Here is a 16908-nt window from a genome sequence, read left to right as displayed (position 1 = left end):
TAATACCAGCATTGCTTTAAATTTTCAGCAACAACTGCTCAATTTCATCTTATGAATGCCACCTGAAAATAGTAATTATGGTTTCTTTAGTGCTCAGAAAACATTACTTCTAGGTATCTAAAGATCAGAAAGTAATATTACCATTATCTTGCACAGTTTTAGTGTCTAATAATATCACGATGGCTTAATCCAGGAACCAATTATCATCTGTGTTAATACTTTAAAGATTAAATCAACACTTTGCAAGGAGGTTTTTGAAGCTAGACTCTGCTTGTCCTTTTTTTTCCATAAAAACCCTAATGATTTTTTTCCAGGGATATTTAGAGCAGTTCAAGCATGCAGCTTTTGCAAGCATTCACCAAAATTAAGTATGAACTTATGAAATTTTGTTTGCTTGCAGAAGCATTGATGTCATATTTGGAACTTTATTTCATTCAGTAAAACAGCTGTGGTCTTCATTCTGCTGCATTGCTGTTGGTGATCCAGAGCTGAGCTGACAAATCACATTTACTCCAGATGTTGTTTTGCATTTCTTACAACACTTAGTCCTCAACAAAGCCGTTTAGAGATGACTACATTTTGGGAAAACATAATCATTTACTACATCAATTAAAAAGAGAACAGGGTCTGATTTGCAGGAGTTCACTTTAACAAGTTAAAACCAGAAATTTCGATAAGGAAAATATATTTTCATTTATTTTAAACCCCCCCCCCCCCCGCCATGATTCAGTCTGCTAAGCAGATTACTTTCCAAATATTGTCTAAATCTCACACAAATTTTTATTATGAAATACGCTAGTGCACAGGATAGCAAAATACAATGCATACAACTAATGCAAATGCCAGTGCTCAGATCATTTAACGTGCACAATTTAGTACACATCTTTCAAATACATAGGAATACTGTTCTAACAGGTCTTTGAAAAATGCTTAAATGATAATAAGCAGAGCTGTTTGCTGGAGCTGTTTTAGGAAGCCGAGATTTTCACGTTCTAAAGAAACCAAAAGCATTTAGGTCTGCGCATTTTGCATGCCTGTGATGCTAGCGACTCTCTTTAAGTCAGAGTCACTGTGAAGGGTTGAATTTCATTTCCCAAAAGAGCATAACAATCCATATAAATAGTAATATCTAAACAGAACTGTAAACACTCTATATATACATAAATAATAATGATAACAGTAATTATTAATAAATCTGAATGTAATGAGTGTTTTTAATAAGCTCTGCCCTCTCTCCACTTCTGTTTGCTCTGAGGGTTTTGAGATTTATTCCTAATGAGAAGATTGTTACTCACATTAGAGGGAAAAGGTTTAACATACTGCAGAGGCAGGTGCATTAACTCCATATCCCAATAGCTTTTAAAAGCTTGTGAGGCTAATAAATGCTTGAAATAGCCATGCACTATTGTAAATTCAAAACACAGCCCACAAATTAAAAAAACTCTGTTCAGCAGTCCCTAACAGTCTGACTCCCTTGAGTCTTTCCTTATTCACTCAGAAAATAATCTTAGACTCATGAATAAAAGTTTTGTCTCTCATTTCTATTTTTCTCCCTGTAGACAGTTAAGGGCTTGGAATCAGAAATTCAGTCTTTAAAATAGTGTGTGGAATTCCTACACATTCCTTTGAAACACAAAACGGAAGATTAGTATGTTTTAAAAACAAATTCTTCTTGTTAAAAAGAAGTAAGAAGAAACATTTTTCTAACCGTGCAATACTCAACAAAGCTAAAAAGATTCTTGATCATATCAAGAATAAAAATGACATGCAGTCTGCTATAAAAAATAACAATTGCTCTTAATCAATAATTACCAAATATTTACATATTAAGAATCCAGATGACCACCACATTATTCCAGCAGACGGCTGGTGCAGTTTGTTGGAACCAAGGAAATTATATCTGTGTAAGAACCTGGAATTGTGCAGTTGTGAGTCAGGCTCTAGGATGCTTAGTGATTAATGCTAGTGATTAAATTGCCAAACCAGTAGGTACGGTTTTCCAATTTTCTAAAGAACATGTACAGCATGCACAACTCTTTTGTAAGGTAATTACATTCCCCCATACGTTTTGTTGCCCTGTTTTCTCTTCCGAAGGATGCTTAGTCTCCAATCTTGTTTAGTTCCTATCTCCTTGCTAACAAGGTCATTTTGTGCCAAACATAACACAGATTTTCACACTGGGAACACCTATCCCCTGGTAAGCAGACCAAGGTCATTGACCTGTTTCAGGCAGGCTAATGAATAGCTCTTGGCTTCTGTTTATGACTTTTGGCTATTATTAGTATGTTTCAGGCTTGAGTCAGAATTCCACAACCATCATTTTTGGTTTTTAGCAGCTCTTCCCAAAGCATGTTCTCTTATCAGAATAAATTACGGGCGCATGCACTGATGTGTGTGTGCATTAACATTTTGGTGGAGAAGCTGCTGATGGTCTGATTTATTCCTCTTTCCCTATGTGTATCCGCAAGCTACAAATCAATTTTTTAGTGTGTTAGTATTTAATGTTGTTTTATAAAACTAATTACGTCCGAAAGCTGTTCTGAAATGCTGAGGCACTAGCACTCCTCTTTTGAATGGAGCAGTTTTCTGGACTTACTTGTGCAGGATCCACGTCGTTCAGCATAACTATTGAAGTGCAGTGATAATCTAGGACCAGTCTCCAGAAATCTTTGACAGTATTTGGTAAGGGATGCTGCGTAACTATAAAAGCTGATGGTTGCTTGTAGCTCTGCAAAGAAATAACAAGATGGTGAGAAGAACAGTAAGAGATAAAAATCCATTTAGCAGAATGCCAGTCACAGCCCCAAAACTTTGGGAATGAAAGCATTATTTCTATTTTCTATATAATTAATACATTGTTTTCAGCTCTTTCCTGAGTTCTTATATGCTTCAAAGTTAATAAACTGTATTTGAGCAGAATAAAACTTCTGCAGATGTTATATTTCTGAAATGTATTTTATGCCATGGGCATAGAGTAAAATCATCAGAGGTTTTTGCCTCCAATGCATCAAATTTTGAGCAACAGTTTTGTTTTGTTTTGTTTTGAGCTGTTAATGGACAGATTAATCTTGGCTGTCTGCACTTAGGTTTTAATTTGAATGATGCCCGTGAAAGGAAGTATCTGTTATTTTTCAGAAATATTGTTGAAATTCTGGTCTATCTGACAGCAGCAAGGATACCCAGGGGATAAATTTCAGTGCTCTTTGTCTTTTTTAGCACCAGAGTATGTTGTTGACTGAGCTGTTTGGTGGGACTGTTCCATTGTGGATCTCATACTAGCATTTTCACTTACGTCCTCCTGAGTGTTGAAGGCCAGCATGGCCATACTGGGGCAATTGTTGGGAGGGGTTATACCGTTGCCTTCACTAAGGAGGGCAGGGAAGCCTCTACAGGCCTTGAACTGAAGTATCTGTACCATGACAGAGATACAATCTGATCAGCTATTTGCATCTTTCTTTCAGAGACAGCCACTGAAGAGACCACAGAAAATGAATCCAATGTGTTTTGGGGTACAGATGAAGACACACAAGACTTCAGTTCTTTGTTTTGGTTTTCAGTAAACTGCAACTAGCAGGCATCGATGCTGCTGGTACATCAGTCAGCTGCCTTCTGTCCTACTGGCCCTGTCTTGCTGGAAGTTGCATGCAGATGAGAGATGCTTGAAGGGCCTTCCCTTACTCCCTCACTTAGAAGCCCCAGCAGTTTTTTAGGGAAAACCATTCTCAAACTCATTCAGATACTGAATAATGAAAATTCTGCTTGCTACCCCTTTTGCTTGAAGTGAGCTCTAAAGGCTTACATGAGGTGACCTGACTGCATCTCAACTGATGCAAGTGGAGAGGGTGAAATTCACCATCTTGCCTGCCGGAGACTGAGTGTTTAGGGAGAGGGACAAACGTGTGCTCTTGTCCATCAGTGCAGGGATATTGCAGGAGCCTGACTAGGGCGCCTTTTGCCCAGACGCACTTTTGGATCCAGCTCATTGTTTCAACAGTGAAGAAGGGAAGCATTTTCAAAGCAAATACTGAGGCACTGCTCTTTCTGAGCAGTACTTAATTTGCAGAACAAACCAGTACTGAACTCTCCAGGAAAGAAGACAATGTAATGGCAAGGTTGTAAATTGCAGATCAAGGAAGCTCCGCTCTAATATGAAATGTCATTGACCTACTGTGAGAACCTAGAGAAGTCACTTAAACTTTTGTTCTCAGTTTCTCTACATAGATAAACATAAAGATAATACACTTATCTGTTCACAGGAGTGTTTTGAACTTAGGCTTATTTTAGGAAAATGCTTTGAGAACTTGGAAGGAAAGAAATGCAAAAACTGCTATAAACTGTTATTACTCTAGCTTCACTTTTCAAAAAGGCCATTTACAATGTGTTCATTCTTTACTAACCTCTGTTTTCTTGTTGTTTATGTGTTTGACAACCGTAATTACTATAGCTCTAAATTGTCAAAGATAGGCTATAAATATCCACAGACTGTAAAGGCAGTTTAAGTGTCTTTTTACTGATATTCTATTAGCAGGATTAGAATTACCATAGATGCATTAGGAAAAAAAAAATCCACACACACATGAAGAGGAACCATTCATTCAAACAGAAATAAATGGAAAGACTGAAGTAATGGCTTGTGTACTATCTTGTGCTGACAGACAATTATTTTTTTTGATAATTACTGTTTAAATTAGAAACAAAGGGAACTGAAATATTGCTGCAAACCTTATTATCCTATTTAACTGCCTTGGTGTCTTAACAGGTAACTTTTTTTCCTAGGCCAGATGGTTAAAAATTCAAGCACTAGGGAAAAATCCAGACACATTTAATTTATCAAAACTCCCTGACTTGCTCTCTGGGCATGGTTTTGGAACCTTGGCTGTGACATAACATATGTGGGATCCTAAATGTACTTGGGAGTTTAAAGATTTTGTGCCATGTTTTTGGAAAACAAGCTAGAAGGATTTCAATCTTCTTATGCTGACTCCACTTCCTGGCATTGCTCAGTTTGGAGGGCTGCTTATTCCCTTTTTATTATTAATGATGTAGTGGAGACTTACATCCATCAGTGCAGCATTAATGTAGTTACTGCTCTCCCCATCTATCGTTATGAGGAAAGGCAGGCATCTGTCTGGAGGCAGAACATCCATACAGCGATTCTTTTCATGATTTCGTGGTAAAAGTGCTATGCTGCAGTCTTCTACACGCAGTGTTGGAGTCACCATATTTAAAGTCTTTCAAAAAGAGTAAACAATACAACAGAAAAATTAACACAGCAGTGAAAGCATCCCATACTATTTAAGAATAGATCAGCTCAGCTTTCAGTTTCAGTGGGAATCAATATGCAGAGAAATGAAAACATATCACAGTCAGCAGGGTTTGGAAGCAAAAAATCCTGGGAGCATACAGATCTGAAAAATAACCTCAAAGACAGCTGCAGAGTAACCTGCCTTCTGGAGAAAAGACAGTGGAAGGAATCGACATACTTCCCTTGAGTAAAAAGAGTTTACTACTACCCAATTGCATTCTTTTATGATTTAGCATAATTCAATAGCCATTAGTGACATGTTATTTTCCCTTTTTTGCAGTCTTCTCCTCTGAGGCCTGTCCAAAACTCACATGGCTATAAGCAAGCACTTAAGCAGAAGTCTTTAGTATAGCTGAACTGTATAGCTTCTAGGTAATGCTAGCCACAACTTACCCTAAATTCCTCTTTGATCTGACTGGAGTTAGTTTGAGGATCCAGTTTATTCATTTCATAGTAAACAGACCTAACTTGAGAAGCTGGAATAGATGTGTCCCCACAAAGACAAGCTTCCAGGATAGCATCATGGATGAATACATACTGTTCCTGGTAAAGCAATTAAAATAATTACTGACATAGAGAGCATACGCTATTAGTATTTTGGTAAATAAAAAATAACAACTAATATGGCTGCCACTAATTCTCTCTGACTTTACCAGCACTGAAGCAAGACCAGAAGGAACAACAGCAGTTCATAAAACTTTATCCCACTCATTTAGAAATTAATATAGAAGGATTGACTCAAACTAGTCACAAATACAAACAGAAGTGCAGTAACACTCCATAATAAAACACAGAATGTTTCTGGTTTCCTTATTCCTCTGCACAGTTCTGTAGGTGCTATCGTGTAACTGAGCCTCAACAAGATGTACTCCAGAATGAATCCTTTCCGGAGAGGAAACACTCATGATTTTCCTTTTTTTTAAAAACCATTGTGAACCTTAAGTGCAGCATAACTGTGCACTTGTTTGGGCAGCAGTTCTTCAGGTTTGTGTGTGGATTATTTTCTGCATATGATTGAATAAACTACCTTCTGAATGGTGTCAACCACAAAGGGGCTCTATTTTTATGGGCTGGAAGAATATTTTTTCTTGCAAAGCATAAGGCAGTATTCCAGTAGATTAACAATACCTCAGTCTGCACCATGTTAACTCTCCGAGATCGAAGCTCTCTCACACAATTGTATATGTCTACAACACCTTCTCTTTCTGCCATATCCAGCATGATGTCAATAACAATGAAGCATCCAGTTCTGCCAGCACCAGCACTAAAGTAAAAGAAGAGCACAGTTATGTTCAACAGTGTATTGGAAAATGTAAAGTGTAAGGGTTCATCTCGCAGGTACTTGATCAGTGGGATGATTACTGAAATTCAGCCATGCATTCAGGCACTTGCAGGTTTTCAGACTCAGTTTTGCCATTCTTGTTTATATTTTAGGTATTAAGATATTGTGGGTAGCTCCAGTGGCTTCAGCAGCCTGTGTGGGGATTACACAGTACAGGAGAAGCAAAAGTAGGTCCTGAGTTTAGTGGACAACACAACGGAGGGATTTCTGTTCTACCTACCTGCAGTGAACAACCAGAGGGCCAGCGTTTGGTGGGCTCTTGGATTTGACCTGCCGTACAAATCCCAGCAGGCCTGTCGCGTGGTACGGTACACCGTGGTCTGGCCAGCCAGTGAAGTGAAACTGCCGAATTTCTCGAATCTCATGAGCACCTCTCTGTTGAAAAGACAAGGGTTGAAAAAGAAAAACAAGCTGCAATGTGAAAGAAATTGGACGAGAGACATCGTAAGAATGTAACTTCAAAAGCCTGAGCCTTGCTGAAAAGCATCCACCCCCTACCAATACAATCTGTACAGACTGTTGGAGAGCTTTCTCATAGCAGGACAGCAAGTTCAAAGGTTACATATCAACTGGTTTCAAAGCCTTACAACAAAGTTGAGTAATTTAGCACTAGATTGGTTAGAAACTTTCAGCAACAAGATAGACGCTCATCTCTATATTTAAGCACAAGGTTGCTTTGAAAACTGTGGCCGTAAGATGCGTGCCATGATCACAGAACAGGTTAGCAGTAAGGCCATGAACACATAGCACAGATGACTTTTTTTTCCCCACTGCTCTCCACAGGAGTTTTGCTGCTGACTTCAGGGAACTACAGCTTCAGCATAATTTTCCTTATCATTTGTCTCCTTCATTGGTCTGAAAGAAACAGCTGAATAGTAAGAAACCTTTTTGCACCTCCAATCATAGAGGCTGTGTTTGTAGCCCTCCACATGCTCACCCTTCAAGTGATTTGCCACAGTCTACAAGGACACGGATATGGCGAGACAGGTATGAATGAGAAGCCGATCGTGTAAGTAATTTCCCATGTGACTTTCTGGAGCAGTCTGGATATTAGAGGTGTGTATGCTAAGTTTGATTTTCTTAGTGCTTGTATTTCCCCTTCCCCCTCTAAAAATGCAGCTGCCAGTATTTTACTCTCATTAGAAATCCACAGACCAGAGGCCATCATACATATTTCATAAGCAAACAGCAAAATTATGACATATCATGTCTAGGCTGGACTAAATGTCAGTGATATTAATAACTGGTGGTTTACAGTTTTTCTTCTTAAAGATGTATTTCCTGTCTTGAGCTGGTTTGCATATAAAAGGTCTAATTCTCTTTGCATAATGAAGTAATATAAACTTCCTAATTTATTGCTAGTATGCAAGCTAAAAGAGTCTGAGATTTTCAATGGTTGAAAAATTTTGGCCATGCCAGTGCTACATGACCGGAGTGGGCTTGGTGTATCTTGGGAGTCCTGATGCTCTGACAGCTCAGGCTGGGGTTTGTGGAGACTGGGCATCGGCTCAGAGGCGTGACTACCCACACTCATCTCCCTCGGAAACTGCGACACAAAAAGGCAGGCAAGGGAGAAGATGAAGAGCATAAGCGGCACTGGTGTAGACTGAGGAGATCACACCCTTGCAACCGAAATGACCTTATATCCTAAAAACCGATTTTAAAACTTATTGAAACCCAGGAACAGACAAAGTAATTTGCATTTTAAGACAGTCTAGCAAACACATTCAAATACAATTCGGTCTCTGTACTCTGGGGATTTTAGAGTGTGTTAGTTAACACATCTTTTTGCTACTGTAAGCAAGGCCTCCAACTCCGTAAATAGCTGCGTGTAGGTGGGGTATCCATGTCCCAAACACTTTTATATTGCTCGTAACAACTGCCCACAATCCCCCAAGAAACAAAGACCCTATACAAAAAAGCAATGCCATGACTATACAGAGGACTGAAACGAGTACCCCACATGAATTCTTCATGCTGTACGCAGCCTTGATTTTCAAGCAATTTACAAAAAGTAAACTGCTCCTCCAAAATAATGTGCCCAGCTGTTGCGCAGATCAGGATATGTCCTGTGTATCTTGTGTATTAGTTTTGAAAATGCTATCTGTCACGCTGACTGCATTTTTGTCTATCGTTGGCAACACTCAGCTACTTAGAAAAGGTTTTGCATATAGGGTACTTTTATAATGAGTTTGCTTATTATACCTACAAAAGAATGATTTTCATGTCTGTAGCTTCCCTGCTGGTTTCTAAACCCAAAATAGCAACACAACTGCATGAATCATAAAAGCATATGCTCAGCTTGGAAAGACTGTATTTTTTACATTTTCTTTCAGCTGAAACAAACAGAAAATGGTGTACATTGCTAACAAACCCTAGGATGTTAAAAAACGCTACAGATACTTATGGTGCTGCTGTAAGTTACTATCGGAGTAGTTCATCTGAGTTAACTGTTGTGCTGTAAAGGAACTGCTCCAAAGGAACTGCTTGTGCACACAATGTAAAGTGTATCTAGGAAGCGGTCTTCAGAATCAGAGTGCAATTTTGGGTTCAATTTTCTTAGCATTATCCCCCTACTCCTCAATAATTACCAAATAGCCATTTAAAAAAATAAAAATAAGTGATCAATTTATCTCCAAACAAATCAACTTCTGAATTGTATTTTAGGAGCAGGTATGAGATGTTCATCCACAAATAGAAAAGATGGTCAGAAGGGACCTCTGGAGATCTCCAGTCCAACCTCCCACTCAAGAGTGGGTCTATGGCCAACACTACATCTGTCTAGCTGAGCCCTGATGACCTCCAAGAGTGGAGATTCCACAACTTTTTTCTAGGTAACCTGCTCCAGCACTGCACTACCTTCCTCCTGAAGGAGTTTTTCCAGTGCAAGCCTTCCATGCTGCAACTTCTTGGCCATTACCCCTTGTTTTGCCATTCACTACCATTGAGAAGAATAAGGAGAATTTGGTTTCCCTGATTTTCTAAACATCTTTGAAGTAGTTGCAGGCTGCAATTAGATCTTCCTTACCCTCCTCCTCATCTCTACCACACCGAACAAGGCCAGTTCTCTTAACCTCCCCTTGCAGCTCCTATGTCCTACATCCTTAATCATCTTGGATATCAGATGTTGTCCCAGGATGTCACAGCCTGTACTGACACATGGGGTTAGTCCACCTAAGGCGCAGAACTTCGCATTTTTCCTTGCTGAATTACTAAAGTTTCTGTTGGCCAAATCTTCCAAGTCCTTTGGAACTGAGGCTCCAACGTTCAGCATTTCAACACTATCCTTTGCTTAGTATTGTCTGCAGATTTGGTTAGGGTGCACTCTGGCTCATCATGCAGCTTGTCTTAGAGAGGCTGAAAAGTATCAGTAGATTCTGATCAGTAGATCAGAAACATAAACTTGAGAGAATTATGGTGGAAGAGATGTACAGACTTGACCTTCCAGTACCATTGGAAGAGTTAAAAAGTATGGAAAATAGGGTAAAAACAAATGTACTTTACTCAAACTATACTGACACTGCTTTTAGAGGCTTACTGAAAAACTACCAACTATTAAAAAGCAGTGTCTAAATGAAATCTTTTCAGATGGAGATTTTTTTTAAGAAATAAAATGTTTAGTGCCTTTTATCTCTCTCTGTTCTAATGCACTTATTCAAGACAGTTTGGTTATGTTCAACTGTAAAATCCTCTAGGTCTTTTTTTCCAGTCCCAGTTAAGAAGTGAAAAGCTAACATCAAAGCATGGGCTTAAAATTTGCAGAATAGAAATCAACCAGTGCTTCATCTACTTCAAAGTGTAGCCACCGTTTCTCATCTGTTTATTAAAAATATCTAAATGCAAGGAAACAACAGGCTTGAGTGAATTCGATGTACAATATGTATAGTGGTAAACATGATACAATATTTCAGTTCATTCAAACCGCATAATTCTATTATCATTACCCTCAGGTTGCTGTATTGATGCATATTTAAGTGTTAGATTGAAGAATAAAACAGGAAAAAACCTAATTCCTTTGTTACTGTGGATGTATGTACAGAGGCCCTGTTGGGTCGTCTTTTTGGCAGTTTCATCTACCTGGGTGCAGGATTCTTTGATGCTAAAGATTATGTTCTTCAAAACCGTAATTGAATACTATTTCATCATTAGAGAGAACCAGTATATCACAGGTACTGCAACTAAATCAAAAGGAGTTTTCTAAGCTAATTAGTTGCAAATCTACTCATGGTGTTACTGAGAGAACGTTACCTCAGTGCACCATTAGGAATATCAAGTCTTCCAAAGAGGCCCTTTCCTTGTTGTTCTGCAACTCAAATCAGTCTTGATACATACAATTAAAACACTTTCTGTCCTTTAATGAATTCTGAATAAAACCCCTGAATTGACACAAAATGCATGACACACTTCAGCACTGACTGACCCTGCTTGTTCTCACTTTCAGTAAGTAACTTATTTGTTAATTGTACATTGTCCGTATATTGTAAGCTGTTTGGGAGAGCTACAAGATCTAGTAAGCATCAAACAAATTCAGGGCATTATTCTAACAAACAGTAATACAACACGCTGATTGGAACTCCCCATACAAAGACGGATTCCACATGAAAAGTGAAATTGCCTTGAGAAGAAAATTAGTTTGTTACAACTATGTCTCTGCAGACCAGGAACACACCGGCCCAACAGATAACAGTATTCTCCACCATGAACTTCTGAATAATGGTGCATGCAGCCTCTGGTACAGACAGAAAATGATTGTGGGGAACGTAAGATGGGAAAACAGCATGTGTTTTTCAATTGATTGCTGGGAGGGAGGCTTCGATTTCTCCTAGGCAAGGAACATCACTTTTTCTAACTCAGGCAGGGGCCAACAGTGATGGAGAGCACAGAAAAGTTGCTGCATTTAAAGGAAAACACAGCTTACCATAAGAGGGCGGTAGTTGTTTACCCAAAAAATAGCTACAAAACCAGGATGTCAGTCAAAAGATTTAACTTTCCCATGTTGAATCTATATATAAGTTACTTAAGCAGATAGCATTGTATTTAAGAAAACCGAATTTGGAAACTTACCTTTTCTACTGCAAATGTTCGAATCACATATTCAGCCAGGAGCTCTGTTTCTATTAGGGTAACTTTAATGTCTTTATATATCTCTGTGTCATCTGGCCAGTATTTGCAGCATTTGACCTTTAAAAAATACAAAAGAAATTAAGGTTCATTTATTTTAGAAGGTTCATACTGAATCCATTCTGTATTCTGTGCAATGATTTCTGTTTTAAAATGCAATCACGCGCAAAACAGTCACATTTTCTGCACGTGGAAATGATTAATGTTTAAGGGACATTGCATCTTCTTTTTTTAAGACAGCTTTCAGAGTTGCAGGTGAGATTTGTGTTGTCGTTAGTGAAGTAAGGCAAATTTGTAGGGAGCACAAGGGATATTTATACCCTGCACAACTCAGTTACAGTAACTGTTCATTTCCTGTGCTTTCCAACACAGGGTGTGCCCAGAGGGACAACCACCACCAGAAGGTTTCTCCTCCAACCTCTAGCTGGTGATTTGTCTCAAAAATACCTCCCTACCTCCTAAAAGGAAAATGTATTTTCCAGACAGGAAGGATCTTCTCTACTGTTAGAAAAGTATCTCTTTTCTCAGATTAACTTTCCAAAGGAACTGATGAGACGTCAAATGGCAAAACTCAACACTTGAAGTCAAGAGATGAGTTTTATGCCTGGGCTTTAACACCAATTCACTAGATGACCCCAAACACTACGGGTGGGATTCATCTCACTTAGCTCAACCTAAGCTGAGTAGGACAAATGCCTTCTAGAGGTGCCTTTATTTTTGTTAACTATGAAAAGAGTCCAGACGACTGCCGTCGCCTAGGTGTTTGGCTTCTTGATGGCTAAGGTTAGGTAAGATGAATTCCCCTTTCCCCCACACTGATATCAGTAGGCTTCTGGAGCTGTGCGTTCTTGACAAATTCATCCTGGGATATGGAGACGGAAAGAAGGTGGGTTTTGTGAACTGTATTTCAGATTTTCTGAGCCCTGGTGTGGTCTAGATGGGACAGACTTCACAGTATTTAATGTATTCAAATGTGCACTATTATACTGCTATTTTTTTAAAGTGGGTGGTTGGGGGGACTGTATATGATAATGTAAATAGCTGACAGACTTAAGAATTTTCTCCTTCTCCCCATTTGTGTGCACAAGGCGGTGGGTGGGGAAGCTAACACATTACTTACTTATATATCTCTCTTTTATTCTGCTCTATCACGGTAATAGCTATGCTATCACCACTGCATCTGGCCGTTGTCCAGTAGTGCAGTACGTGCTAGGAGTAGCATCTGTTATACATCTGCTGCATGGAATAGTTTCTCTCTTTCTCTCACCGAAGGGAATATTTAAAATGGATCTTTTAATACATGTAAAACTACTGGTTTACTTAAATATACACTTAAATGGGTTGGGTAAAAAACCCAAACACTTCAAATATTCAATGGAAAACTGATAGAAAAATAAAAAAAAAAATTCACAACTGGTAGAGTATTTCTCAAACCCATTTTCATGCCAAAATATTTGGATTACTATCATGTCTAGTCTTGAGCAAAAGGTAAAACTGATGAATGTGTGTATAAGCATACAGTGAAAACTGTAATGCATGATTCAAATGATTTATTTATACAAACTCCAGGTTCAGTATATAAAGGATTACGCAGAGAGTCAAACCTTGTCCTGTCACGCAGAAGAAGATACTTTCCTCAGAATTTGTTTCAAGTGATATAGCCGATAATCACATACAACCCCTCTTTACTGTCTGGACAGAAGAGAGGTCTTGCCACATCAAAGCAGTAACATGGGCTGATAAAATAAAAAGTTTGTCCGGGTAGGGTCAGGAGTTCTGACCCTTTTCCTGACTTTTTAGCACTCCTTTTCAAATTTAAATCTGAATAGAACTGAGTTGAAGGGCTGGAAAAACACAGCCCCACATCAGAATCCTCTTCAGAGAAAAAGAGTAGCGTGGTCATAAGCCCTGGCTCCCAGCCACAAAATGATACAAGCACCCTAACAGCTTATTCCTGCTTACACAGCTGACGGAAAGCTCCTAGAGCAGAGCTGAAGTTCAGGTAGCTATAAGCAGGTTTTTATTTATTTCTCTATGCTTGTCGTCAGACGTAGTAACCACGTTAGTATTGGCCAAGAAAAATTCTTTATATTCTTCACATTTCATCTGGTATTAAGCATGGTTTCAGGACAACTGGCAAACACCAGGTTATACAGTTCCCTTCCATAGCGAGAGGCTTGGAGCTGGGACACTGAACAGCCCTTGCAGTGCTCAGCACTCCTGTACCAGGGGCAAGGGTAGCAAGACTGCTCCCCCCACCATGCTCACCAGCCAGCAACATGACAGGGTGTCAGTGTGGATCAGAAGGTTTCCATCAGCCAAGGCCCAAGCTGAGGGCCAGTCCCAGGGTGCCTAAATGGCGGGATCTCTGGCAAACGCGTATTCATCTCTAAAGTGTATCTATCAGCTGTAAGGAATGAACCACCATTTCAAAAGCATTAAACGTTGCTGCAAGCAGTTTAGTAGTTGCTGCTGCTATCTATTGTTGTATCTACTTGATATTCATTCAGATCTTATCTTGTTTGGATGTATTTCCAAAAATCCTCTGATAGAAGCTAAGTGAAAAACATTGAATGCTCATTGTTTTGTCTGTGTTGTTAAAATAATCCGGAAAATTCACATTGTTCAAATCCCTTAGGCCAGCAAACTGACCCTTGTATAGTCATTGCCGGGAACTCTCTGAAATAGGGTTTTCCTACCTATGGCTAAGATGATTTTTTGACTCTCCATGCAGAATAAGGCAATTCGCGCTGCCTCCGGACTGGAGCAGCCCACTGACAACCCCATCTCTGGAGCCGATTCCCTTTTCCTGCCTGTTCGCTTATCCTTTCCACAGGTGGAACCTGAACCACACGAAGACAGCCAACGCACATAGACAAGGAGCAGCTGCAGCGGTGATCCTAGTCACAGCACTACTGATCAGCATGTCTCTTTGTTGCTAACTTTAGCCTTGTTTCTTTCTGATGGGCGCCTGCCATCCTCAAAACAGCTCTAGTTTAGTAAAATAAACAATCGGGAAAAAAACCCCAACCCTGGCTGAATTAAATTGCTCAGCCTTGAAGGAAAACATGCCTGTTTCTAACTTGGTAAGTCTAGACAGTCTGGATTATGACTAAGAACTAGGGACATGCAGAAAGACCAATTTAGAAAAGCACAGTCCCCATCTTCTTATGCCTCAACTGTTGGATTTGCTTCCACTCTTTTTTTAAACCTTATTTAAGATGATCCAGTGGAATAATTAGGGAAGCATTGGGGGATGTTGCACAGAAGTTATAGCCTTCCGTGCCTTATGCAGCTTGGGCCCGCCAGGGATTTTACTCTGCTGCACAGGGGATTTTGGGCACGGAGCAGATTGGAGCTGAGCAGAAGGATCCATGACAACACAATTTCCTGAAAACTCTCCCAAGTGGAATAGGGGCTGTAACAGCTGTGGGAACGGTGCCAGAGCTGCAGTCAGAGCCACAGACCAACACTAAATGATTCACTCACTGGGGGGGGAGAGGGGGGGAGAATGAACTTTTTTTTTTTTTTTTTTTTAATTCAGGCTTTTTTCCTACTTTTGGCTCTTGTTCTGCAATGCTGCTGCACATGCTGAGCTCTAGACATGGCAACTCTGTGGACTCCTACTGAGCCAAAAGTTAAGTAAATGCTTAAAGACCAGTCTCCCATCTCCTCCAGGACCTCTCAAATAAATGCAAAGGTGTCTTAAAGACAGAAATAGATTAAATAGTGTCAATCAAAATCACACTTATAAATGTTTATTGGATCAGGGCCTTTATTTGTACAAGGAAAGACAATTGCAACAAAATAGAATATGGTTTTACTCATCAAATATGAGAAACACTGCTGGTAACATATGTTTGCTCATTTTTTCTTTTTAGCACAGCTTTAGCTACTGTAACTTGATGAATCTCTTTCCCTTTTTATAAACATTTGGTACATATTTTACAAAAAACCCTACTAACAGAAGGTTTAGCTAAATAATTGATACACGAATCCAGAACTGAATATTAAATGCATTAGATTTTTTTTCACACAGTTGCTACCATAACAGTAAATATCATCCACAAAGTAGAAAACATAATTTTGAAATCTCATCTGAGCAGGAGTATAATTGAGAGTTTGTTCAGATATACCCCACATTTATATCCTAACAACGTGCCAAAAAATACAGATGTTCACCACAAGATGAGATAAAAGGGTGATTGCCAGACACATAATGAAAATGCTCTGGTTTAATCTATTCATCCCAAGGTACACTGTCCAATTGTTCCAAACATGTTTATTTTACTAATAATTTTAGAAATTTGGAGATGATTATCTACTTCCACCCCCTAGCTCCATCCCCCAGCAAAATAGTCTAATGTGAGAAACTAAAAACTAAAAATGAAGGTGGAAAGTTGTTGCTACTTCTAAATGTAACAAACAATGTAGGCAGTGGATAGCTAATGAACACAAATTGTGACTTCCGAAGCTGTATATTTAGCCATTTGGCAATGTGACACATCTAGCTAAAGGCAGTATGAAAGCCAGGACAGTAATTCATTTACTTAGAGGTTTGGAATAGGAGGAATATTACAGAATTAATATGTGAGCTGGCTGTGAAATATACTTTGTAGTTCGTACAGAACAGTTTAAGTAACACTGATTATTCAAAGTTTCCAATTTCCTTTGATTCTGAAATATTCTTAGCAAAAAGGTGATATAACTGGCTATGCACTGCACGGATTGTCATTAGTGAAGAGCAGTATGATATATTCTAATTTAAAATTAATCCTGAACTAAGTAATGATGATAATTCAGACATAAATTTTGAAGTGAAACCTCTAGGATATAAAATGAAATAGCCAATCAAGCTCACTGGTGAAAATTTTTAACAGATTTTACAGATGTAGCTAGGATAACATCATATACTTTTATTTGGCTGACTTGAAGTAAAAGGACATCCAATAATTGAAGGTATTTTTATTTAAATACTTTTCAAACAAAAAATGTATTGTGATTTAAGAACATTTTATAAGTTATAAAACAACCCTTGACAGAAGATAAAACCCAGTCTTTCTTTTTTTCATTTTCTTTGTTTGCTTTTGATCAAGTCAGTTAACTGATTTATACCTCATTTTACAGTTTTCTAAAAGAG

At 38.8% G+C, this 16908-nt stretch overlaps 1 protein-coding gene across 4 annotated transcripts in view; it reads right to left on the bottom strand.

Annotated features, from left to right (window-relative positions):
• Nucleotides 1-16908, bottom strand: part of PTPRM (protein tyrosine phosphatase receptor type M) — a 486857-nt gene that overhangs the window by 9997 nt on the left and 459952 nt on the right. For all 4 annotated transcript variants that reach the window (XM_050915684.1, XM_050915683.1, XM_050915685.1 and 1 more), the window contains 6 exons: nt 11712-11828; nt 6868-7022; nt 6434-6569; nt 5699-5848; nt 5058-5231; nt 2597-2728 (listed from right to left, as the gene is read on the bottom strand). In XM_050915684.1, coding sequence (XP_050771641.1) covers nt 2597-2728; nt 5058-5231; nt 5699-5848; nt 6434-6569; nt 6868-7022; nt 11712-11828 — 864 coding nt within the window. The remainder of the gene's footprint in view (nt 1-2596; nt 2729-5057; nt 5232-5698; nt 5849-6433; nt 6570-6867; nt 7023-11711; nt 11829-16908) is intronic.

The sequence above is a fragment of the Gymnogyps californianus genome, chromosome 2 (assembly GCF_018139145.2).
Source record: "Gymnogyps californianus isolate 813 chromosome 2, ASM1813914v2, whole genome shotgun sequence".
NCBI classification, from domain to species: Eukaryota; Metazoa; Chordata; class Aves; order Accipitriformes; family Cathartidae; genus Gymnogyps; species Gymnogyps californianus.
Note: the sequence above shows the minus strand (reverse complement) of the source record. Positions and strands in the feature narration are given on the sequence as shown.